Genomic DNA, 23,143 nt, shown 5'->3' with positions numbered 1-23,143 from the left:
TTTCGTCATCCTCACTTGGATTTGGACGAATGCGAGCGCGCTAATAAGACAAAGAAAACACAGATTATGTCTAATCCAGGAATAAGTGACAGTTGCCGTGCTTAGCCATGTTATGAAACAGTGAATCTCTGCGACAGCATTGGTCGTTCAGTATAGTTACATTACAGACGTTAGTAAAATGTTACTTTAAAAAAAAGCATTTTTATTCTTCTCAACCATTTATGTGCCAATAATTTCCATGGGTCAAACAATTATTTGGGATGACGGCGAAGGCCTGAGTCATATGGTTGAATAGACCATTCAGGTCTATTCAACATGAATATAAGTCATAACAGGAAGCAGTTATTAAAATGATTAATAAGTCATCTTACCTGCTCTGCATCAGCCGTAAATCCCAGTGTGTTGGTTTTGGTTTTGACTGGTGATGACGCTTTACATTTTAATCCTTCAGCACATCAATCTGCTCTTAACAAAATAAGCAAACGGCTTCACATTGAACTTCATCAAACGAGTACTTAAAGGGCCACAACGTTGAAACACTGAACATTGAGAAGAAAACGAGACAGTTTCAAGATGAAAATCTAAGAAGCATTAAAATATGCATGATTTTTTTTTTTTTTACCTTTGCCATTTTTTTTCTCTGGTCCAATCAGAAACCACCTAATGGCTGAACAAAGCCGGGGTCGCCACTCGAGCGACCCCTCCAGAGTTATAAAGAGTCCTTTTCTCCGAACCTAATCATTACGTACCTCCGTGTTTGTAAAGAGCAAATTGTAGGTCAACAAAGGGCTTTTGTCCTTTTTTTTGTTTTGTTTTGTTTTTCTGAGCCTCAGCATAGATTATCTCATCAAATTATAGGATTAGGTGGGCTGGGTTCTTTTCCAATTAGAAAGGTGCCTCTAAATATCACCCACTGGAGATTCTCCACTCCGGTCTTGTGAAAATATGAGATTGACCGTATCTCTTATATCTCCGATGGTCAATTTTAAACTGACAGCCATGAGAGATGAGACGTGAGTGACCTTTCGAAAAGGCTTAAAATAGAACGTAAACACAGACCCTCTGCTTCAACCTATAGTGTACGTTGCTGCAGCGCGGCTTCAGAGAGCTTGTTTGTTGACCCCTGTCCTCCAGCTGGACCTGATCAGCCTCTGTGATTTTGTCAAAGTGAAGCAGAATCTCACACCGACACATGACTCCGCTCCATTAAGGCCTCTGACCGACACCCGTTTGCCCCCGCCAGCGGTTTTCGCCACACATTCGTGGGCATTAGCGTCATTTGTCTGACAAATCATCCCGTCTATCAATCAACCCAATTACGTTACAAGTTGTATAGGCTACGTGCGTCACATGGCGACGGTCTGGCTGGAATCTGAGACCCGACCACTCCACAATATGCAGCTGCAACTGATAATTATTGCGTATTATTTTACACAACAAAATATCCCTGCACCTTTTTTCTCACACGCAAACACAAAAGATCCACACACGCTCCGGGGCAGGGGTGTGGCGGCTAATGTCGGACCCCTTGACAACAGTCCAACAACATGTAAATGTCTACAGTCCGTGTCATGTTCCAGTTCAAGCTGAATCATTCGGGAACAAAACCACATTCACACCCACACCCAGTGGCAACCACCATTTCCCAGTGGCCTATAAAAGACTCATATAGGGTGTAGACAGGAGAGCATTAGCATGATGAGAGCGACTCTTTTGGACTGCGGACACCAATACATTGGATCCAGTCAGTAGGGCGTACAGTAGACAGACATGGAGAAAGATTCAGGATCACCACCTCAGCGAAGCCCTAAAGATCACAAATTCAAAGGTCAGCTGAACAAGCACTGAAGTTGACAGCCTTCTTATGGATGTTGATAGCCCAGAACACTTAAGAAAGAAAAATAAATCTGACCGGCAAGCGCTCAGGAAGTTGTGGATTTGATGCAATTTTACCATCTTTAATAAATGATTGTTTTAGGTCACTCATTTCCAACAGGAAAGATCCAGGTGATTGGAGACATGTTCCAGTTCACTGTTGATGTCAGTGAGTTTTCCCCAGAGGAGGTCATCGTCACCTCCTCTAACAACCTGCTTGAAGTCCATGCCGAGAAGGTAAGACAGAAAGAAGCCTAATTGCAAAACAATACACGCACTATATCGATGACAAAATCTTCTTTGTTTACAGAAAAAAAAAATTTGTTTCCCCCATAATCTGCACAGTAGCTGCTGACCATGGACATTTAAATGAATGACAGTAGTATTGTGGGCTTGGTTAGGACACTTGATTAAGAAAGTAGATTACATATCTATCTGATGATTTAATCCCGCTATTATTTTTATCCTTGCCATGCAGCTGGGTGAAGATGGCACTGTCACAAATACTTTTTTCCACCGATGCAAACTGCCAGCAGATGTAGACCCCTTATCTGTGAGCATGTTTGTGGGGAGCGATGGGGTCCTGACTGTCACAGCTCAGAAGGTAGTTCATTTCTCATTCGGCTTTAATCAATAAATGTTGAACTGATAAGAAAAAAAAAAACAAAAAACCAAAAAGAAAAAGGATGACGATTTTGTTGGTTTGTTGTGTTTCTCCAGATGTAACTGCAGCGGACTGACGGAGTTTGGCGACCCCCGGTGGTCACTGATGGCACTGATGTGACATCCATGAGGTGTCGGAAAAAGAAACAGCGCCGGGTCACTGTCCGAGTAAAAAAAAAAAAAATGCTGTTTTAGGAATTGTGTAATGATAAGTTACTTATGTGAGGTTCAACTGGTACAAAAAGCATGAGACCAAGTAAATAAATGCTAAAACAAGTTTCATGATTGTTTGCTGTTAAGGCAATTGCAAGGATAGAAGTGAGTCAACTGCAGTTGTGAAAGTCTACACTTTATTAAATAATATTGTGTTTGATAAGCATGTTTATTTTATTTATGAAATGAAGAGTAGACGAAGGCAAATAAGAATTACGAGCAAGTAATCCGTGAACGCAACACTGAATTACAGCGGAAGTGACGACATCAGTTGTCAAGTGACGTTTATGTTGACGGAAGTGTTTTTCCTCGGCGGAGTCATGTACGATTTGAGAGACAATTTACCCCATAAATATCGCCCAATGATGGACAAGTTGGTTTGTAATGTTAAATAATTTCGCCGACTTAAAAACACGTATCCACTGCGGCTATAAAGAGCAATCTGTTGATGTGCGTTTGGGTAAAAGTGGACTCTTTCTGATGCGGGCTTTATAACCGGAGAGCAATCACCATGGCCCGGGTTCCTCCTCCCGGATCCCTGGTGATCTATGACTGGCACCGACGTCAGGACAGCAAAGAATATTTCAACAAAATCCTCCACAAGAAGAGACGCAAGCGCTTTGGTAACTACAGCTTGAGTAGTTTCTGTTAAACTAAAGCAATATTTTCAGACGTCTAAGAGCCAGTTACAAATCATCCGATCATTAGAAATAAGGTACAGAAATGCCCTGGGGGAATTGTTTTTCAACAAAAGATAGAATTATTACACAACTTATACACAGGTTTATACTATGTTAATTTAATCACAAGTGTATTTACTTTTCTGATTTGTTTCCATGCCTAGTTATAAAGGAAGAGAGATCACTTGAAAAGAAATGTTCATCATCACTGTAATAAATGATACAACTAACGTTCCTTTTGGATTTATTGAGTTATGCTGACTGCAGGGGAAGGCAGGGTACATCCTGGACAGATCACCAGTCCATCACAGGCAGCATTAGAGTCACACACACTCACACCTACTGACCATTTAGAGTCATATGTTAAATGAACTTGCACACATTATTTGGCCTGTTTAAAGGAACCCTGAACTCAATCCCACCTCTGTCTTGCTATGAGGAGAAACTGCTGACTACTACACACTTTTGAGTTGCAGTGAAACCAAGTCTTTTGGCGTGAAGTGACCACACTAGATGGTGCGATTATTTGTCCACAATTGTCTCCTTAAAGATCAAATCAAAACACAGTTGCGATCATCTGATCCTAAATTATGCAGAGATGATGTCACCCTTATCAAATGAGCATGAAAATTATGCAAATCACAAGATTAGCGATAAGGTCACAGTCAAATCAAAATGAAAGAATATATTTTAGAGGGAAAACTGTTTGCTTCAATAGTGCAAGATGGAGCAATAAATACCCAAATACAATCAAACATTTCTTGAAAAGTGTTTTTGGTTCCAACAGAGGAGCTTCAAGATTGAATTTCAAGCAGCAGTGATGTGGCTTTCCAGAAAGATCTCGTGTAAAGTTCATGCCGTCGTATTGAAATTATGAATAAAAAAAACCTGAAAGTCAATCTGATCCTTTTCCAGACTTCATTTCAAAGGTGAACATGAATCTTTCCACTTCATTCATTTCTAATTCGGCTTCAGCTTCGAGGTGAACACCAGCTCTGTTCCAAAATACTTGCTCATCCGTTCTGCTGTTGGAAATTATGTCACATTAAGTCCCAAATTGTCCACAGATCATTTTATTGGCTCTTTCAAACCTTTCGTTTTCAGGCCTGTTGGAGTCACCGGTGATGCCTCCTCATGCTGCTGTGGATACAGTCCATTATAAGATCTTCCTCTCTGGCAAAAGTGGTGTTGGGAAAACGGCTCTTGCTGCACGTCTCGCCGGCTTGAACATTCCCAACGTGCATCACGAAACTACAGGTAGCTCCCTCATGCTGCAGGGTTTTTACCTCTGAAGTCAGTACATCCACAATAATTGATTTCCCACCATCTAAAGAGAGTTTAACCAGTAACTCTGCTCCTTTTCTGTGCACGGACAGAATAACAGTCACACTGCAGCCTCTCTTTTGCTCTTGAAGGCATCGAGACGACCGTGGTGTACTGGCCAGTGAAGCTGAGAGAAAGTGGTCGGGTGCTCTTCTTTCGCCTGCAGCTGTGGGACTGTGGCGAAAACGCCTTGCGCAGATTCGACCATTTGCTTCCAGTACGGAGGAAGTATTTCCTCACAATTTTCATTACACATACTTGGGAATTAATGTGGAACTAATAAGAGCTGTTTCTTTCCGTCCTTTCTAGTCCTGTAAGGAGCAGGTGGACGCCGTCCTCTTCCTGTTCTCCTTCACCGACAGGACGTCATTTGACGATCTGTCAAATCAGGTTGCCAAGTGGACCGAACCATCTGCTGGTTTTATTGTCAAGTTGGTTGTTGGCACCAAATATCCTTTTATGGTCCTATATATATATATATATATATATATATATATATATATATAATATATATATATATATATATATATATAGGAGCCGTCTCCAAGTAAAATATTTGCAGTTCTTCACCAATTTTCAGGAAAAAACAAAAAAAAAGTCCTTAATATACGATTCAGATTTGACCTTTACATGCACTGTGACGTGTCCGACAGAGACGTCAGGGACTTCCAGGAGAAATGGAGCTTACCAGTGCTGCGTACAGGCGGGGAGGTGGTCGACGTCCTCGGTGACGTAGCGCCGCTCCTCAACTGCCTCTCGGAGAACCTGTGGCATCAAGACTGCGTTACGGCCGGATCGCTGAGCAACCGACCACAGCAGGACACAACGACTGCACCTTAATGGCTCATTGTAACTTTTGATCTTGTGCATTCAGATAATCCCTGCATCCAACATACCTGTTTTTTAAGTTATGCTGAATATTGTCAACATTTCACAATTCAAATAGTCTCACCTTTTCTGGGTTAGACTCATTAAAACACTATGGAAAGAAAGGCCTTTATTATAATTTTTTATTAAAAATTGCACATTGATTAAAATAATCCAGTATTTCATAAAAACAAATAAACATTTCCACAAAGTACTCACTTTGGTTTGACAAGTTCAGTGCATGGTTTAGAAACATCCAGTGCAATACTTTAGGAATCGTGAAAAGTGCAAAATGAAACGATGGATGAGTTAGTAGTTGTGATAAAAGATCAAGATAGAAGTATTTAAACTGTACAAGCTTAAAATAAGGACTCTGGGTCTTAATCGGTCAAATCACGAATTGTGCAGACTTGAGACTTCAGCAGACAATAACTTCATCCACATCTCTTTTTCTGCCCTGAAAACAAACAAAAACAAACAATATGCAAGGGATCAGTAATGTAAATGGATGCTAAAAGCTAATTTTTTTATCCAACATGACGTCTGCTCTTACTTCGTTTCTGCTACGAGTATGGAAGCGGTGGGCTGACCCGTCTGACTCTCGGCGAGGTGCAACAGAAAGGCGTTTGGGGGAAGACCCAGGATTTCAGTCTTGAGATTCTCAACCTTCACATGCGTGATGAATTTGGCGTGATCCGCCACCACGAAGCGCTGCTCCCTGGATGCCACGCAGAATCAGAGATCCAATTAAAAAGGCGAAGTTTTTCCATTAAAAATAGCTGTAGAAGTACTGCAATACTTTTTTAAGGAGACAATCAAAAGGTCATTGAAGAGATGGAGGTAGACGCTGATGAAGGATGTCCTCACGCTGGACGAGTTCTCCACCATCAGCTGTTTCAGGGATCCCTGGTGCACCAGGAAACGGCTGCTTTTGATGATGGGAACAGCCTGGAGGAAGGAAAAGGCTCTCCCGTTTTAATCCGTTTCCCAAAAGGACATTAAAAAGATTGCGTTATTAAAAAATGTCCACCTTCACTCTGCTGAAATCCAACAGCATCTCCAGGCAAACCAGCTGCTCAATTTGCTTCATTTTTCGGACCCCTTTGTCACACTCCATCACTATCTGCTCATAATAAAAACATTAAAAGGATGAGTTTTTGAAATCTGGCACATCTGCACAGGAAAGAAAGGTTCAAAGACATAACCACATCTGGAATATAACACCTTGTTTCATGAAAGTGGATCATTTACCTCATGAATTGCAGCTATCGCTTTCTCGAGGTTTGAAAATGAGTCAGAGTTTGGTTCCGTCAGTTTCAGGATGGTCTGAAGGGGGAAGTCACACATGACCAACGACACCACAAATCTATCATTTTAATAATAAATAACCAAATATGTGACATTTATCGAAAGTGAAACAAGAGTTCACCTCCAGCAGTAGTTTAATTCGAGTAATTCTCTGGAAGGGAAGGACGAGGAAGGACTTCAGGTTCCGTCTTTGACACACCAGGTCACACTCCAGCGTCCCGAGCACGTACGTAAAGTGTCTGTTCTGCTGCCTTGAGATAAAACAAACAAACGTGACTTGAGTCGGCATTGTCGGGGAGGTTTAGGGTCAAATTGATGGAATTAAAAATACTTACAGTTGCTGCTTGATAAGAGTCTCTTGATACATCATGTTGGTCACATAAGGCACGTAGAGGCCATGGAATCTTGTGCAGTGCTTGAGCACGACGTCGCCAACCTCCGATATGAACACACCCTCTCCCAGTCTTTTCTCCAGATCAGTGAGGAACCTGCAGAAGCGATGAAGCTCCCGTCAGAGATGAAACTCCACGCAGACGTGCTCGACGCGAGAGCGACACCCACCTTTCACTGGCTGCCATCACATGTCGAATGTTGGAGAACAAAATGTGATGCTCCCTCCGGGACAGGGTCCGTTTCAGGGCCTTCGACGTGTAGAAATGATTGACGGCCACCGCGAGACTTCGCAGGTACGACGCCTCGGAGCCGATCAACTCAAACATCGACTTCAGGGGAAGAGATGGAGAGCAGGAAGTGTTCACGGCTGTATTGTTAGGGGGAGGGGAAATCTCCTCTGGGAGACGTTTCAGATGGTTTATAGTGCATCAGATGCTAATCTACGGAAAGCGGTTAACAAATACAAGTGTGGTTTTTCTTGGTGCTTAGCAGGAAGAAACCTGCAGCTGATACTTTTGGATTTACTTGGAGGCTCTCGGGGTCTTGACATAATCCTGGAATGAGTCAAGAGCAGAGCTTTGTGGGGATTGTGCCATCTGTTGCAGGGGTCTTTGTTCTGCCTTTACTGGGTGGATCTGCTCCGAAAGTCGATGTCTTGAATGAATTTAGGCTCAAGGTAGTATAATGCATAATGCAGCTAAAGTACCTCAGACTTTTCGCACAGTGGTGATCGCAACGTATAAAGTAAAGATGCAAAATACAGAGCGCAACAGACTTTCTTCCCAGAGATGCAATGTCGGTAATAAACTTCATTGATGCACACGTAATAAGTCTGTTGACATTGAGGTGCTTAAATTCAGCATTCTCTATGATTTTACTAGCTTGTGATACGTTACTTGACATGATTTAAAACCATGCTGTGCTTTTTGTGAAAATGCTAAATAAAGTTGTTTTTTTTAATTGCCATTGAATTATACTATTTTGCGGAAAGAATACTTTTTTTCCAAAGTTATTTGAAATAGAAGATAGTCATTTCTGCCACGTCTGCATATCAATTAAAAACATGAACTCATGAACCTTGGATTTTGTATTCTGGTGATGATGGAATTGAAACGATTTCAAGATCGTTTCAGAAGAACACTTAATACACCAAAATGAAACAGAAGTCCAAATACAGGGAAGAAACCGAGGAGATTTTGTGTTGCATCAAGGACATACAACTAACGCTTTTTAACCGAACAAATGAGACGTCCAACTCACCTCCTGAAGACGAATCTCCCCGGCGGTCAAGCTGCCTAGCAGGCCGGAGTCCTTCACCTCCTCCAGGTCCTGCCAGAGAGTACAAGGCGTCGCCCTCGCCAGCTGAGGAGGAGGCGACGACAACGACGGAGAGCTTGACCGAGCAACGCCGGCGTCCGACTGGCGGCGAGGACCGAGGCGAGACTGCAGGCCCTGCAGGTACCGAGGGGTGATCAGTTCAGACACCAAGCTCTCCTTCACTCTGTGGATGTCGTCTCTAACGTCCTGCAGACAGTAGTCCTGATACAGAGGAACTGCGAGAAAGAGAGAAAGAAAGGAGAATTTTACTTTGAACTGCAATTTTTCCCCACCAGAATCGTGAAGTAAAATACTTACAAATATGCAAATACTTTGACTGGAACGAAATACTTGGCACTTCGTCCTCAGCTGGATCGAAACACACGTCTGGGTCGTTGGACGAGGCTGAAGCCGAGCCGACGGTCTGACCTCCGGGTGCAGAGGTCAGTTTGGGCAGGCGGCAGTGAAATTTGTTCAGATCCCACGTGTCCATCAAGGCCACCGACCTGAGGGCTGACGAGATGTCCGAGAAGGGGCTGGGAAAGGACACACGCATTTCATCCTCGACACCCAATGCTGAAGAGAGACTGTGGGTTGTTTTTTTTAATTACATGTTTTGGCAGCAGTCGGCTTTTACCTGTAATCCTGAAGATTCGGTGAGTCACTGCTCCCGTCCCGCTCTGCAGGCTGCTGTGAACTCTGGCTCTCCACGGTATGAAGAACTGAACAAACCTGCTGCTCCAACATCTCCACGGCCGGCATTTCCAACACCAAACCTTCAGCTTCACGGCCATTTCCGCAGTAGGACTGCAGATCGGTTGCAAAGCCGTATGTCGGGTTGTTCTTTTCTCTCCAGTCAAACTGATCCATAACACTTTGATTTAACTTTTTTTTCCTCTCTTGCAAAGCTGCAGCCGAGACTTATTTCAAACCGGGCTCACGGTACAACTGTGAACGGCATCGGCTGGAAATCCGGACTGACTGGCGGGAGCTCCATGCAGCCTGTGCTTCAAGCCGCAATCAGAAGAACAAGGAGCAGGTGTGGTTCCTCCTGGAGGAACCGAGCCCACGGCACAGATTAGAGCTTGAATGATTCCTGACGATCGCTTTGTGTTTGTCATGTGATGGATTAGTGATGTCCAGAGTCGCTCTTAAACAGCTGTGATTTAAACCTAATTTGGAAAAAGGATAGGTGGACGGACATAAAAAGCACAAGTAAATAACTGATTGAAAGGTAATGTTTTCATGTGAAACGTAAGGTATCAATCTTTCATGGAAGCATCACTGATATCTCAGCTTTAGATCCTTGAACACATTTGTAATTTTTTTTTTTTTTTAAATCAATGGCATTTCTACAATTTTGCCCAGATTGGCACTTCTTGCTGTTCGGTTTTGACTCACAGGCTTCATGTTTGACACTTTTTTTTTAGTAGCCGTTAAATGTAAAGTTGCAAAATAAAACATTATAATACATCTTTACAGGCACATCACACGTTGCTGATTAAATTGAATATAAGACAAATAATTGTTATGGAAGTGTATGATAATCATATATAGTTTTAGAAAGTTAGAATATAGGAAGTATGGCAATAAACCAAAATGTACTTTACTCTCAATGTATGAAAAGTGACAATTTGACATATAGATTTTAAAATGTTTAATATACTTGAAGTGTTTTGTCCTCCTGGTGATGTGGCTTTAATCTCTTCTAGGTGGAAATAGATGACTCAAAAGGTGATTCAGATGCATCTCATGTTAATTGGTTTTAGAAATGATGGAAACTTCATCATCATTACACATCAGGTTAAAGAAAAAGCCTCTTCAGGTCCATGAGCTCAGCCATCGTCTACAACCTGGAAACATACATTTTAGATAAAAAAATAAAAAAAATAAATAAAAATCAGGTTTTAGAAGTCAGATTTGTTCCGTTTGAATAACGACCCACAACCTGTACAAATACTAGTTTCATTTTATTTGCATTTTAAAATTCAATACAAGATAAAAGTAAATAATTCATTCTGCCTTAACATTGTTGGTATACGACTCGAACAAAGCCATTAAAATCCTTAATAGCCAATGTACTGACAAAACATTTGAACATGTCCATGAGCGGCCACATTCCCGCGAATTACGAAATGAAAAATCGTTCCGAGTATGACCCACATACACCAGGGTGATTTGACACAAAATATGAGCTTTTTTTTCCCCCCCCTTGGAATATGAACTACAAACAGTTTTGTAATCAACACATGACAAAGCTTTAAAACTGAGAAGAATAGGGGACGTACAGTACGAGATACCTCCTGTTCCAGACATAAGTCCATACACTTCAGCAAACAGATCCGTGCTTTCAGAATCAGACAGACTGAATTTAGGGGGTTTCCACTCCATAGTGGAGATCACATGTAAACTCCATCAACCCTTCGCACCTGCAGCAGGTCCAACAGCAGATATATCGTCCTTGGCCGGACTGGAAAGTACAAGGAACCATAACCTGAAAAATCTGAATAATACTCAATTTGAATCACATTCAAATATCCATATTTGTGCTGATTAATGGGCAAGCTTGCCAGATCTCTGGATCTTGGAGTAACGCTACCCTGCTGAGATGATAAGACAAATAAACTATTACACAATAGTATTGTGACTCATCAGGTGGGGAAATTGGTTTAAGAATCAATCATATAATGGGCATTTAATAATATGTCAATCTTGGACAACGAAACAATAAGAAAATCAATCTATGCTGGTTAAAAGAAACCAATGAAATTGGGGGGGGGGGGGGACGACCCATAACATCTGCATGCAAACACACCTCACGTTTCGGTTTTTAGCCATGAAAGTATCACCGGTTGTCCCGTTTGTTCTTGGATATTGTGGACAAGGAACCCGAGAGACGGCGTCGGCCCGCGGCTTTCACGGGCGCTCCCTGCTGAGGAGGGGCTTCAACATCTGGATCAGTAACAAGGTATAAATAAGACAGATGCCGCGTCGGGAGGCTGGGAGGACTCGCTTGGATTGGTTTCAGAGTCTTTAAGTCGGCACAGTGATGCTGCGGGCTAATAGTGCGAGCAGGGCGAGCTCCACGACCCCGTGGGCGCGTTCCAGCGCCTCCACAGCCTCCCTGGCGGAGAAACCCGCTGCCTGGATTCTCTGGATGTGCTCAGCTGGGAACTGTTCAGTAAAGGGACGTGGTGGAGGAGGAGGAGGAGGAGGAGGAAGAGGGGCTGGAGATGGAGGCTGGGGGGCCTGAGAAAGAGAGGACAAGGTGCTTGAAACGTCTTCCCGCGAGCCCGCCGTGGTCGGCGAGGGGCTGAGGAAGGTGTGCTCAGTCTGGGGGAAGCCGTCGCTGTTGCTGCCAGAAGCCTGTCCGTCTGCGACCCCCCTGCTGTGCTGCCCCTCGGGGGGCTCTCTGGGCTCAGGGTCCAGGGCAGGAGCGGTCGGCGCCTCGGGCTCAGACCGAGGAGTGCCGATGTCGGCCGCCTCCTCGCCTCGCCCGCGTTTATCTGGCCTGGTGTCCATAGAGCTATCCGGACACCGCGGCGGACCGTTGCTCTCGCCACTTCCTGCCGCGTCATTGGGGACACGATTCTTGGATGGCTCGTCATCGGACACGGCAGCAGCGGCGGCACGGTTTGCTTTGGCATCACTGCCTTCTGTGACGGCAGTGGAGGGGGTGGGTCGGGCGCCGCCGGGCGCCGAGGGGCACGGCTCGGGGGACGCTCGTTCGGCATCCTGACTGAACGGCTGCGACGGGGAGCAGGAGCTGCTGCGGTTTTGGGACTGAGCGCGGTTGTTGGACACCAGCAGCTCGTGCAGCTCCATCAGAGCAGCCGCCAGCGAGGGGATGCTGTCGGAGCCGGAGCAGCGGTCCCCGTCGGGCTGGTCGCGCTCGGTGGACGCGGCGGCCGGAGACTCCATGTCCACGGAGCCGGGCTGACCCGGAGCGCTCGGAGAGAGCGCCGTGGGGTCGCCGCCGCCGGGCTCAGTCGCCTCCTGCTCCATGGGCTGGGTGGGGGAGACCTCCTCCTCCGAGCTGTTCACCACCGCGCCCGATTCCGCGCCCTCCTCCGCGACCGCCGGCTGAACCTCGCCCCCGGGATCCCGGGACATCGTCGCCACGTCTGCGGGAGGAGGACGTGTCTGGGGGACATCGGTCGAGGAGCCGGGTACCGGGGAAACTTTGGAGTTGCTATGGAGGGATGTAGACGCTTCACCCGTTGCCAGGGACAGAGAAGTGGGAAGTCCTTGACGCTGCGCCACGGCGGCCGGGGCGGACTGGGAGCGATCCAGGGTCGGGTTCCGGGGCGGAGCAGAGGAGGTGCTTTGGGAGGGGGGGGCGGGAGAGGACATTTGGTCTAAGGATCTGGGTAATGTGAATGGTTGGGGCTGCGGCGAGGTAGTTTGTCCATCTGCAGTGTCTATTGTGAGAGAAAATATGAACTGAGAATTAACCAGCTGGCATGTGCAGGAACTTCTGTAGGGAGCTTCACACTGAATTAGCAACTGCTAACTTCAACTGCTTCAGTAACTCCACAAAGCACGAACTCCCTACTGGAGGTCTAGAACACATATATAGTACACATATCATTTATCATTTGTGATTTAACAATTATGTTCCCAAATAAAATACATGGTAAACAAAAAGAAAAACATCAGCCATAATTAAACTGACCCGGCGGCAAAATGAAAGAAATCAACAGCAATGGACTTAGCACTGGCAATGGACTGGTGAAGTTGCAGTACCTGGTTGGTAGGGCCCTCTCCAGCTGTCTCCAAATGCATCAGTGCTGTCCTGCTCAGGGGTTAGGGCACACGCCACACACATCATGCAAAGGGACGGAGAAAGTTAGCAGTCACACACACACACACAGGGCATGCACCAACGCGTCGACCCTTTTCACACGCGCCGGTGTGAAAAGTGACATCCAAAAACTATTTGAGCCTTAAATCCTGACAGTCACAGTGGAACCGGACACTAAAAACCCACGAGGGAGAACATGAAGACGTGCCAGAGAGACATTAGGTAGGGCTGTGACCAACCGTGACGACACGGTGTCGGCAATCGCTGCCTTTTTATGTGACTTCCATTAGTCGTCTGCACTCAGGACCAGATAAGACCTGGAGCTGAATGTGGCCAAAAAAAACCCATCAAAACACACGTTTCCACTTTCGGATGACTTCTTTTTCACACCACAGCCAGACTGAGAAATGTGGATATGAACTCCACTGTCACACTGGCTCATATTTATACCACACTGGTGTTTGGATGAAACACTTGCAAGGTACTAAAAATATTAGCGTGTTTACACTTTGCAGCCATTTCAGCATCTGTGTGCTCCGTTGACGGATGTAAAATTCAAACCCGCACAGTAGTTAGTTATTTCATTATTCTTGTGTAAGACATTGTGCTTCACAGAAATAACCACCTACGCTTCTGCTAGCACGACATGTTCCTCTCAGTTGTGCACGTAGGAGGTTTAGAGAGCTGTTCACACACTTAGCAGAGATCCATCTGCACTGTTGTCCACATCAGAATATGACAGCATGAATAAAAAAAAAAAAAAATAATAATAATCACTGGGACTGTTGGAAGTGTTGATGCCTCATGACTGTTTCCCTTCAAGGCTGAAATGTTTTCTGAGATCTCTTATCGCGCTCATGATTTTCTTTGCCTCACAGATTTTTCTTTTAAATATTTGTTGACCTCATATCCTCCGTGAGCACTTTTAATTTGCCAAACGTGATGACATGAAGTGATCATGAGACTGAAAAAAATTCAGATGACTGCATATAATGAGGGTCGAGAGTAAGAAGCTTTAAGTGGCACATGCAAATGTCGTTTCAAATGAGCTGGGAAATAAAAACCCAACAAAACCACCCAACCAGACTGACGTGTAGATTCTTACCGCTTTCTTGTATGGACCTCTGAAGTGCCTCTGCCAGTTCTCTGTCGGCTATCTCGTCTGGACGGGCGTCCTCGCGGCCTTCCGCTCCGTACGCCAGCCTGGCGCACTCCGGCAGCTCCGCCTCAGACAGGAAGCGGGTCTCTGTCCCGGTGGTGCCTATTAGCAGCACGCTCTTCTTCAGGTCGATTGAACACTACAAGACATTTGGGACAATTAATGCTCTCGGTTCATCTGAAGCTTCTCTGCACGTTTAGTCTAAAACAAACTTTTTCCCCCCCTTTAAAAAAGGGCATTTTCTCCCAAGGACCCGGAAGTACCGCAAAATATCTCGCACCTGATGTCGCTTCAGCATATCCAGACCGAGCAGCATGTCCATTGGCTGGTCCTCCAAGATGGAGAAAGAACAAGGCAGGAAGTCTCCCTCTATCTGAACCTGAGCTGGATAAGCAGGAGACACAAACACGGTCGAGAACGTCTCTGGAAAAAAACGGGTACGCTGAACGAGGTGTGCCAAAGTGCTGCGTATACAAGGGGGAAAACCCCCCGAAACCAACCCAAATGGACTCTGCCAATGATCTTCTGGGTTCCCACCCCTTTGGCGATACCGGCCCAGCGTCGGTCCACCAGTCGCATGATGTTACAGCGTTCTGCACACGCTTGGCTCATGATGGTCATCTGCGCCCCTGGAAGTAAAGACATCAACATTTGTTTTTGTTTTTTTCTGTGGTGCCATGCGGCTGTGAACAACCATCAAATATACAAAATATATCAATCAACACACCCCTTTTCATTCAGATTAGAACACAGAAAGAAGAAAAATAAAATGGGCTGCATAATAGTCCCTGATGCCGATACTAACACAATATCTCTTGAGCTGAAACAGAAGAAAACTGGATTGTAGTACCTAGTATCCCAACATTTTGGTATCATTCTGGTCCTTGCCCCAAAAGTCTGTAGCTACAACGGTACATGTATCAGGATTTAATGTTCATTACCTGAGTCAACAAAAGCTTTCACAGGATGGCCATTGACTTTGCAGTTAATGTACAGCATAACCACCTGTCCAAAGCTTTCTGGGGCCTCTTCCATCGCAATGGTCATGTTTTCTTCCACATTGTGCTGCCTGGGGTGGTTAAAAAAAAACAAAAACAAAACAAAGGAAAGAACGAACGACAGAAATCACTGCATGCAGTTTATAGGTTTATTCAGAAATTAGGATTTAACAACCAAAGTTCCGTCGTGTAGAAAATCATAAACCCACCAATATATTCTGGTTAGGAATTAGAGCTGCTATGTGTAATGAAGTATGTTCCTGAGGAAAGCAACTATGAGTTGATGAATAACCCACCTGATGTCCTCTTCAATCTTAGCCTGCGCTTCCAGATCGAAAGGATCAGCGGTCAGAAGTCGGATCCTCTCTTGCTCCCGTTTGGCTCGATCCTGCTGTTGCTCCAGCAGCACTTTGGTGAAACGCTCTGGAGGCACACGGTCACGTCAAAAGCCACTGATTAGTACTTCGGCGAAAAGACTTTGAGGAAACATCACATCATTGACAGTTGCTGATGACCACCTAAGTCTCCGCTCAGCAGGGCCTCGGCAAGCGGCGGGTTCCTCTCTTTGAGGAGCGACAGTTCGTGCGGATTGGATAATAGCATCTGCTGAAGTAAGGCGGGGTCGTCCAGCCCCTGAGGAGAAGTGCCACGGAAGGCCGTTGTTGTGGAAGGCTGTGCGGCGCGCTGCGGCTGCGGCGGCGGGGGCTGCTGCTGCGGCTGCGGCGGCGACGGCTGCTGCTGCTGCTGCGGGGCCGGCTGTGCCGGCGGAGGAGCCGGCTGCACCTGCGGTCGCACCGCAGTGCTGCGCTGATTGCTTGCAGAAGACGTGCTCGGGACTGTGATGGAACGAAAGTCAATATGGGGCAGTCCTGGAAAGCGGAGGACAAACGATGGTTACGACGCTGTAAATCCGAGCGCATCTGGCGCTCGCCAAAACATGAACATTTCTTCCTGGGAAGAAGTACCTGGGAAGGCAGGCTGGGTTGGCGGTGGTCTTCTGTCAGCTTGCCGGAGGACCACCACATCGCCATCCTTCACGCCATAGTTCCCCAAGGCACGAGTCGGGTCTTTGAGGGGCTGTTCTACATAAGTTATCTGCACACAGAAAGTTCAAACAAAACAGTTACACAGCTGTTCAAGAAAACCAAACCAATGGTAAGTGCCAGGATTCACAAAACCAAATTACAAATAATGCAATAACTTAGTTTTGCTGGCTTTATTCTGTGAGAAAAACAACAGTGAAGTTGAAATGGGAGCGGCATGATTGTATTTCTGCTCACAACCCGGCTGATACGGATATTGAAAATGCACTGCTGCAGTTTTTATTTACACCTTTATTACCTGACTTACATCAAGCATGAGGGGAAAAAAAAGCTACATTTGGAGACCTTGTGAGCCTGTACGCAATATCAAAAGTATATTTCAAGACACGAAATCAATGTATTGATCACATTCCTTGATAGTTTTGGAAATTACAGCATGTATACAAACAAAATAAGAGTCTAAATGCCATCAAATGTCTTGTTTTGTTCAGTCACTGGTCAAAGACATTGCTGTCACCTAATTAAAGCAAGTCAAACAAGGTAAATGACCTTCCACTGCAACACGGTTACTTATTAGTTACGTCTGTGACTCATTGTCAGAGATACACTTCCTCTCTTCCAGTTTATCTGCACTCACAACAACCAGCTCAGTGTGTGATTATTTATACTCATTTCCCTTTGTCTTGCCATTATTGCTTCACCAATACCAGTTCGACATTGTTCCAGTGAAAAAGGGAACAGTTCCTCCTCGCCGTTGCTTGTTACAATTAATAGCTTGTTGACATGATGTGAATTTTCCAACGTGGCTGGTAGAAAAAGCCACACACTCACGCACACACACACACGGTTTTGTGCACAGCATGAAACAAGAACCAAAGCAGACAGAGCAGTGGCATTTACAGATCAATTATCTTCAGTTGATTGTGGGCAAAATGACAGTTGAAAGCATTTCAGCTAAAGAGCATGCTCATGACGGCTTCCAGCTGAAAAGCAATTGGCTGCTCTCCTGCCCACGGCATCTCTAGGATTCATCAGAGAGTGCCAGCCCAGAGCTCTGCGAGTGCTTGTATTGATTTAGCTTATCTTAATCCAACAGTAACTACTGTTTTTATAAGGAAGTTCGCTTGGGAGATATATCCTTAAACCCGTTTAAGGGATCCAAAGATGCTTTAATTGAAGGTTCAAAAGTGACACGAGGATATGCGCGCAATACTCCCACATCTCATATACATTTTAAAGTAACCCTGCATTAACTGCACTTAAGACTATGAAATGAACTTGGTGAAGAACACCAAAGCCCTTTACAGGGGGCTTTGCAGCAGAGGTCCTTCAAAATGCACTATTGCTGATGGTGTTCTATGAGTCTGGTGACGAACACTACAATCTTTACTTTTGCCTGCTCGGGCAGCAGGCGGAGGGAGGGTGGCCGACACCAACAGGCTCAACAGAGACATCAGAAAGGCCAGCGGCGTGGTGTGGGTGGAGAAGAACTCTGTCCAGGTCTCAGAGAGGAAGATCCGGTCCAAACTGAGGTCCATCATGAACAATGTCCTGGTCATCAGCAGGAGCACCTTCAGTAACGGACTCATTCCTCCAAAGTCTACAGAGTCACAGCAGGAGATCAATACTTCCTGTGGCCATCAGACTCTATGACTCCTCCGTGTAAACAGTGTCGCTGTGTTTTCTGATAATGTCATCCTTTCTTATGCTTATATGAGTTAACGTAAAGCCTGTACATATTGACATTTAATATTATTACTTACGTTTTGATTATTATCGTGAGATAGTATTGCTATTCCTTTCCAGCTGCGCCAGCTATCTGATTGAACAAAAATAATCAACTCAAGCAAAACATTTTTTGTAAGAGCTATTCATCTACAAAATGAAAACCTAAATACAATTTGGACAAAACCTGACACCTGAGCCTTCATCCCAAATAAAAAGAATTTGTGTTAATGGAGGCAGTAAGCCGTCCGTCCTGATTTTAACATTAGTTTATGGTAATTTCACTGACATTTAGTTGTAAATCTTGGGTTTGTAGGTAGACAGAGTTGAGCTCTATCACACCTTGAAGCGACTTTATAAGTTAAAGTGCACTAAACATATATTTACATTCTCACGATCGTTCAGTTCGACCCTGGGGGCAAGTTTATCTCGTTAAAGCACAGAGACGGCGCGTGTAATCGCTTCGAAACGAAGAACGAGTGAGGACAATGTGCGTGTTGTTGATAAGAGAAGTTTCGAAATGTGAAAAGTCTGATTCACGCTAGCAGCTAGCTCGCTTAGCCGTTAGCTCCGCTAGCTTTACGGCTGCGTGTTCGCGGTGGGTTTTTTTTCCTTTTTCTTTCCTTTTAAATTTTTTTTACCTGAATCTCCCCGGCTGGGATTCCCGATTCCAGCTCGCAAAGTGCTACAAAGTCTCTCAGCTCCAGCTCCGGGGACACGTCGAGGGCGAAGGTGGTTTCTGGGCGATCCCTCGGCGCGCAGAAAACGGTGACCAGCATCGCTTTTTCTGGGACAAGATCTCCGGAGGGAGCGAAATCCGACCACTAGCCGCAGATTTACTCTCAACGCGAGGGGCTAATCGGGACAGAGAGCACGCCGGGAGCGAAAGTGAAAGCACGCCTAAGACCCGCGTCTGCTGTGGTGTTGGTGCGAAGGAGCCTGGTGGGATAGTTTCTCTTTTAACAACAACAAAACAAGTATAACATCTCATTCAGCCTGCTTGCGCGACGTGCCGTATTACAGGGCGAGCTGTCGTGACCAGTGCACCGGGCGCCGCCAGCGTCCTCTACTGGAGACTCTGGGAACTGCACACAGGCAGAACTAGGTCAACAACGCCTTTTTAGAAGAAGAAGAAGAAGAAGAAGAAGAAGAAGAAGAAGAAGAAGAAGAAGAAGAAGAAGAAGAAGAAGAAGAAGAAGAAGAAGAAGAAGAAGAAGAAGAAGAAGAAGAAGAAGAAGAAGAAGAAGAAGAAGAAGAAGAAGAAGAAGAAGAAGAAGAAGAAGAAGAAGAAGAAGAAGAAGAAGAAGACGTTTTTCTTTATTGTCATCTCTTTAAAACAGATAATAAAGTTCAGCAGTTCTACTTTTCAACAGTAATAATAACATTTAAGTCAAGTCAAGGTGAGTTTTTTCATAGCGCACCATTCAGACACAAATACGTTGAAGCTTTCAAATAAATAAAATAAATACATTTATTAAATGTGTCATTAATTTATTCAAATCCTCAGTGGACAACATGCACGGGAATCAGACTGAGAAAATTGTACCAGAGAAACATTAAGAAATCACAGTCAGACAATTCTCATTAACATGTGTGTTACATTTAACGCAACATTAATATATCAATATTTGTACATGTATACATGTACATGTTAGTTTGTGTGTGTTGTGTGTGTGTGTGGGGAGGGGGGTGTTTTTACAAACACTATGGTTGTATATACCAGTGACAGGTTGTGTATGATGGTCAGTCAATGTTGCTTGTTAAAAGTCTTCGATACTGGAGGCGATGGTGGTACAAGCTGTGTCTATTTATTTATTTATTTTTTTTAACTTGTCCTCTACTTTTTCTTGATAAAATTGGTGAGAACATAGACTGTCTCGTGTGTGCTGTCCTTAGAAATGATCCTGATTTTCTTTCCTAGTTAGTTATCTCTGAATTTTGTGGTCTGAGCCACCTGCCCCGATTACGTCAGTAGTGAGCGGATTTAGGTCTGTTTGCTTGTTGCTCTCGTTTTCTGTTATTTCCTTTTCTGCCCTCCTATCCTCTATCTTCAAACGGAGCAGCATAAAATCTCCACGCCTGAGTCAGGTTCTGCAGGTTCCGTCCTGTCCACCAAACTAAAAGACAATTCAAATGGACAACAATCAAATCTTATGAGCCAGAATAATCAAGTTGCTGGACAAAAAACATCAATTTTGCTGAAATATGATTTGTCAGTAAACCGTAGATAATACATATGTATATATTTTGTAAGCTATGAGCTAAAATAAGTTACAGCCAACCTTGATTTGAACCTGTTGAAATGACATGATTTGTGTCTGTGTGACTGATTTGACTATTCTGTAAATTCCATTTTGTATGTTCTTTTTCTGTTATTGTGTTTGAACCCACCATAAGTTTATCCTCTTTCTGCTCCTTTTCGATTATGTCACCGTCGCCGCTGCTTGCTCATGTGGAAAGGATTTCCTCTTAAAGTGCCTTGAAATAATTGTGTTGTACTCAGAGCTATATAAATAAAATTGAATTGAATTGAATTAACTATAGTAACATCAATGCTAAATACCAGTCCTGAAAACTCATTTGCCAAACCAAACAAAACAGAGCACGTTGACACAGAACACCATGCTTATTGACTGTATGATCTGAGGTCAGCACGATGTAGTATAGTCTTAAAAGTATATTGGCAAATCTATTAAAGTGGGTATTATACAGATTTCTTATGGTAATTGTGAAAAACTCAGTGTAGGATAGTTTATTTGAGACAACCTGCTCAGTCTCTCAGTGTTGGAAACATGAGCTCCATACTACATCTATGGAAATAGATTTTTTTATTTGTACATTGTAAATACTGCACATAAAATGATTACAAATATCTGTAAATCTGTAAATATTTAGAATGTTGAACATGTATAGAGACTGATGTAAAGCGATTGAAAGACTACGATATTATAAGCGTGATCTTCTCTTCTGCTCCTCTTCATTCAAAATGCGTTGAGTTGGAAATGATGTTGCTGTTTATTTTCAGTTTATTTCATTTTTTTTTAACTTTTGAAGAAGTAAAGAATTTCAACGTCAACAACAACAACAACAACAACATATATGTGCAATGAGAGAAATCAGCGTACTATGTTGTGATATAACAAGTGAAACAAATGTTATTCAGACATTAAATCATTTAGTTATGTCACTTTATGGTTCCTATTGTGTCGAAAAGAGAGAAAAAAACAGGCTCCCGTCCTCCAGACGTGTTTGTCATCTCTCACTTCTTGCTGAAAGGCAATGATGCATCACTCTGAGTCATCACACCACCAATTACTGGATATTACCTTTCCCTTCTTGAAATTGTTACCTTTATTTCTGATAATAATTAAGTCCTTCATGATAAATATGATGATTAAAAGCGTCATAAGGCTTTCTGTTAAAAAAATTTATAAAAAATTCAGTATTTAAATGAACGCCATGGTGTGGGCATGTTTTCGACATCCGCTTTCAAGAAGCATGCTTTTGTGTGGTTGTATCTTGCACATTAATCAAGAAAATGTGGTCGTTTCCACCTTCGGTCTGGCTCCAATTGCAAACTACAATGTCATGTTCTTACTGGCAAAAATGTTGCAAATATGCATCGTTTCCAATAATGAAACCGCAGAGCTGTTACCTTTTGTGTCCCTGAAACAAAAAAAAAAGTCAAGACAAAGGCTGATCACATGAAAACAACCCTAAAGCTGTATGTCATAGACGATAACCTGTTTCCATAAAAACATAATAATATGGAAAAAAAAAACGTAATTTTTTGATTTTCCTGTAACAAACCAAAGCATTGTCAAAAATATATTGACTTACAAGCTTGAGTTACAAAGCATCAAATGTTTATACATTTAGTTTCACTGAATAAATATTATTTTTGGGGGGATCAAAGAGGTCAAAGCTCAAACATCAATTAATTTTGTTTCCAATTTGCAAGAAGCAATTAATATTTTTATGATTAAATGAATAAGTGACAAAAAAAACGTGTTTTTTTTATTTTCAGATTTTGAAAAGTCAATCAATGAAAGTTTGCCTCCAACCTGTAAGTCTTGATCAGAATTAAATTTCTCATTTTTGCAGTATTTTTGGGTAAAGTGAAAACATAAGGGGGAACATGTTATACACACTGACATAGGAACATGTGGGGTTTTTCTCTGCCGTCCTCCTAAAAAGGTGACGATAAACAGTGTGAGGAGTTTCCATGCGTCACACTCAGTTCTGCTTTGTAGAGGAAACCCTCACAGACACTTGTTCACTCTCACGGCACAAAACATGGTTCTTCTCAAACAGCTCGTTTTGATTTTGATCTTCAATGTTGTCGGTTTGGATGCTTCGTGCTCCAAAGGTAAAGTATGTCTCTTCTTGTGCTTCTCTTTCCTTCATTCAGCATCATGGTTTTTTTTTTGTGTGTGGCTATTTTGGCTTTTGTCTTCTTCTCTCTAAAGATTCATCTGTGTGATTTAAAAAGTTGCTTTGTTCTGACACTGTCAAATACGTCAAGGTTTCAAAGTCGTCACCAAGACACGTGGACCAAACACTTGTGCCCCCTGCTCTGAAGGATATTACCAGCCTGAAGAAAATGAATCTCAAGAGTGCATGCCGTGTACGCCATGTGATGAGGGCAAGTTTTTGAACTTGGTTTAAAAAGCTGTACCGTGATAATACAAAAACATTTCTGCGTTTCATAGTATCAACTTAACTTTCCAACTTCTTTTTCTTTGCAGTTTCCGGGAGTGAAATCAAACAGAAAT

At 43.6% G+C, this 23,143-nt stretch overlaps 3 protein-coding genes across 7 annotated transcripts; 2 read left to right on the top strand and 1 right to left on the bottom strand.

The window, feature by feature from the left end:
- Positions 1-1,711: 1,711 nt before the first annotated feature.
- LOC308128847 (heat shock protein beta-7-like) lies at positions 1,712-2,680 on the top strand. The gene is made up of 4 exons (XM_080494528.1): positions 1,712-1,828; positions 1,979-2,112; positions 2,354-2,479; positions 2,596-2,680. The coding sequence occupies exons 1-4, from the start codon at positions 1,771-1,773 to the stop codon at positions 2,599-2,601; spliced, it is 324 nt and encodes a 107-aa protein (XP_080350654.1). The 5' UTR covers positions 1,712-1,770; the 3' UTR covers positions 2,602-2,680.
- A 178-nt stretch (positions 2,681-2,858) lies between these two features.
- On the top strand, positions 2,859-5,786 carry cplane2 (ciliogenesis and planar polarity effector 2). Its single transcript, XM_080495647.1, has 5 exons — positions 2,859-3,374; positions 4,536-4,688; positions 4,847-4,971; positions 5,064-5,203; positions 5,372-5,786. Exons 1-5 carry the CDS (start codon positions 3,263-3,265, stop codon positions 5,592-5,594), a joined length of 753 nt encoding a protein of 250 aa, XP_080351773.1. The 5' UTR covers positions 2,859-3,262; the 3' UTR covers positions 5,595-5,786.
- Positions 5,787-10,590: 4,804 nt separating this feature from the next.
- ddi2 (DNA-damage inducible protein 2) lies at positions 10,591-19,346 on the bottom strand. Of its 5 annotated transcripts, XM_080494506.1 has the most exons (10): positions 19,010-19,346; positions 16,566-16,695; positions 16,119-16,469; positions 15,897-16,023; positions 15,544-15,671; positions 15,103-15,231; positions 14,883-14,986; positions 14,549-14,741; positions 13,386-13,434; positions 12,976-13,060 (listed from the first exon to the last, which is right to left on the bottom strand). In XM_080494506.1, exons 1-9 carry the CDS (start codon positions 19,145-19,147, stop codon positions 13,424-13,426), a joined length of 1,311 nt encoding a protein of 436 aa, XP_080350632.1. In that variant the 5' UTR covers positions 19,148-19,346; the 3' UTR covers positions 12,976-13,060; positions 13,386-13,423. The 5 variants fall into 5 exon arrangements, with proteins under 5 accessions (XP_080350628.1, XP_080350631.1, XP_080350629.1 ...); XM_080494502.1 differs by lacking the exon at positions 13,386-13,434 and having other exon boundaries at positions 10,591-13,060; XM_080494504.1 differs by having other exon boundaries at positions 13,030-14,741.
- Between the last annotated feature and the right edge of the window lie 3,797 nt (positions 19,347-23,143).

Source organism: Blennius ocellaris (genome assembly GCF_963422515.1).
Source record: "Blennius ocellaris genome assembly, chromosome: 4".
In the NCBI taxonomy this organism is placed as follows: Eukaryota; Metazoa; Chordata; class Actinopteri; order Blenniiformes; family Blenniidae; genus Blennius; species Blennius ocellaris.
The sequence above is the reverse complement of the archived record's forward strand: the minus strand, read 5'-3'. Positions and strand labels throughout refer to the sequence as shown.

Bases quoted from the DNA above. Each gene is read 5' to 3' on its own strand.
- LOC308128847 (XM_080494528.1), top strand. From the start codon at position 1,771: ATGGAGAAAGATTCAGGATCACCACCTCAGCGAAGCCCTAAAGATCAC. The intron at 1,829-1,978 runs GTCAGCTGAACA...TGATTGTTTTAG, and splicing joins TAAAGATCACAAATTCAAAG to GTCACTCATTTCCAACAGGA. The intron at 2,113-2,353 runs GTAAGACAGAAA...CTTGCCATGCAG, and splicing joins TTGAAGTCCATGCCGAGAAG to CTGGGTGAAGATGGCACTGT.
- cplane2 (XM_080495647.1), top strand. From the start codon at position 3,263: ATGGCCCGGGTTCCTCCTCCCGGATCCCTGGTGATCTATGACTGGCAC. The intron at 4,972-5,063 runs GTACGGAGGAAG...CGTCCTTTCTAG, and splicing joins GATTCGACCATTTGCTTCCA to TCCTGTAAGGAGCAGGTGGA. The intron at 5,204-5,371 runs ATATCCTTTTAT...TATACGATTCAG, and splicing joins AAGTTGGTTGTTGGCACCAA to ATTTGACCTTTACATGCACT.
- ddi2 (XM_080494502.1), bottom strand. From the start codon at position 19,147: ATGCTGGTCACCGTTTTCTGCGCGCCGAGGGATCGCCCAGAAACCACC. The intron at 16,696-19,009 runs GTAAAAAAAATT...TTCTGTGTGCAG, and splicing joins TCCCAGCCGGGGAGATTCAG to ATAACTTATGTAGAACAGCC. The intron at 16,024-16,118 runs GTGGTCATCAGC...GTGTGCCTCCAG, and splicing joins CCTGCTGAGCGGAGACTTAG to AGCGTTTCACCAAAGTGCTG.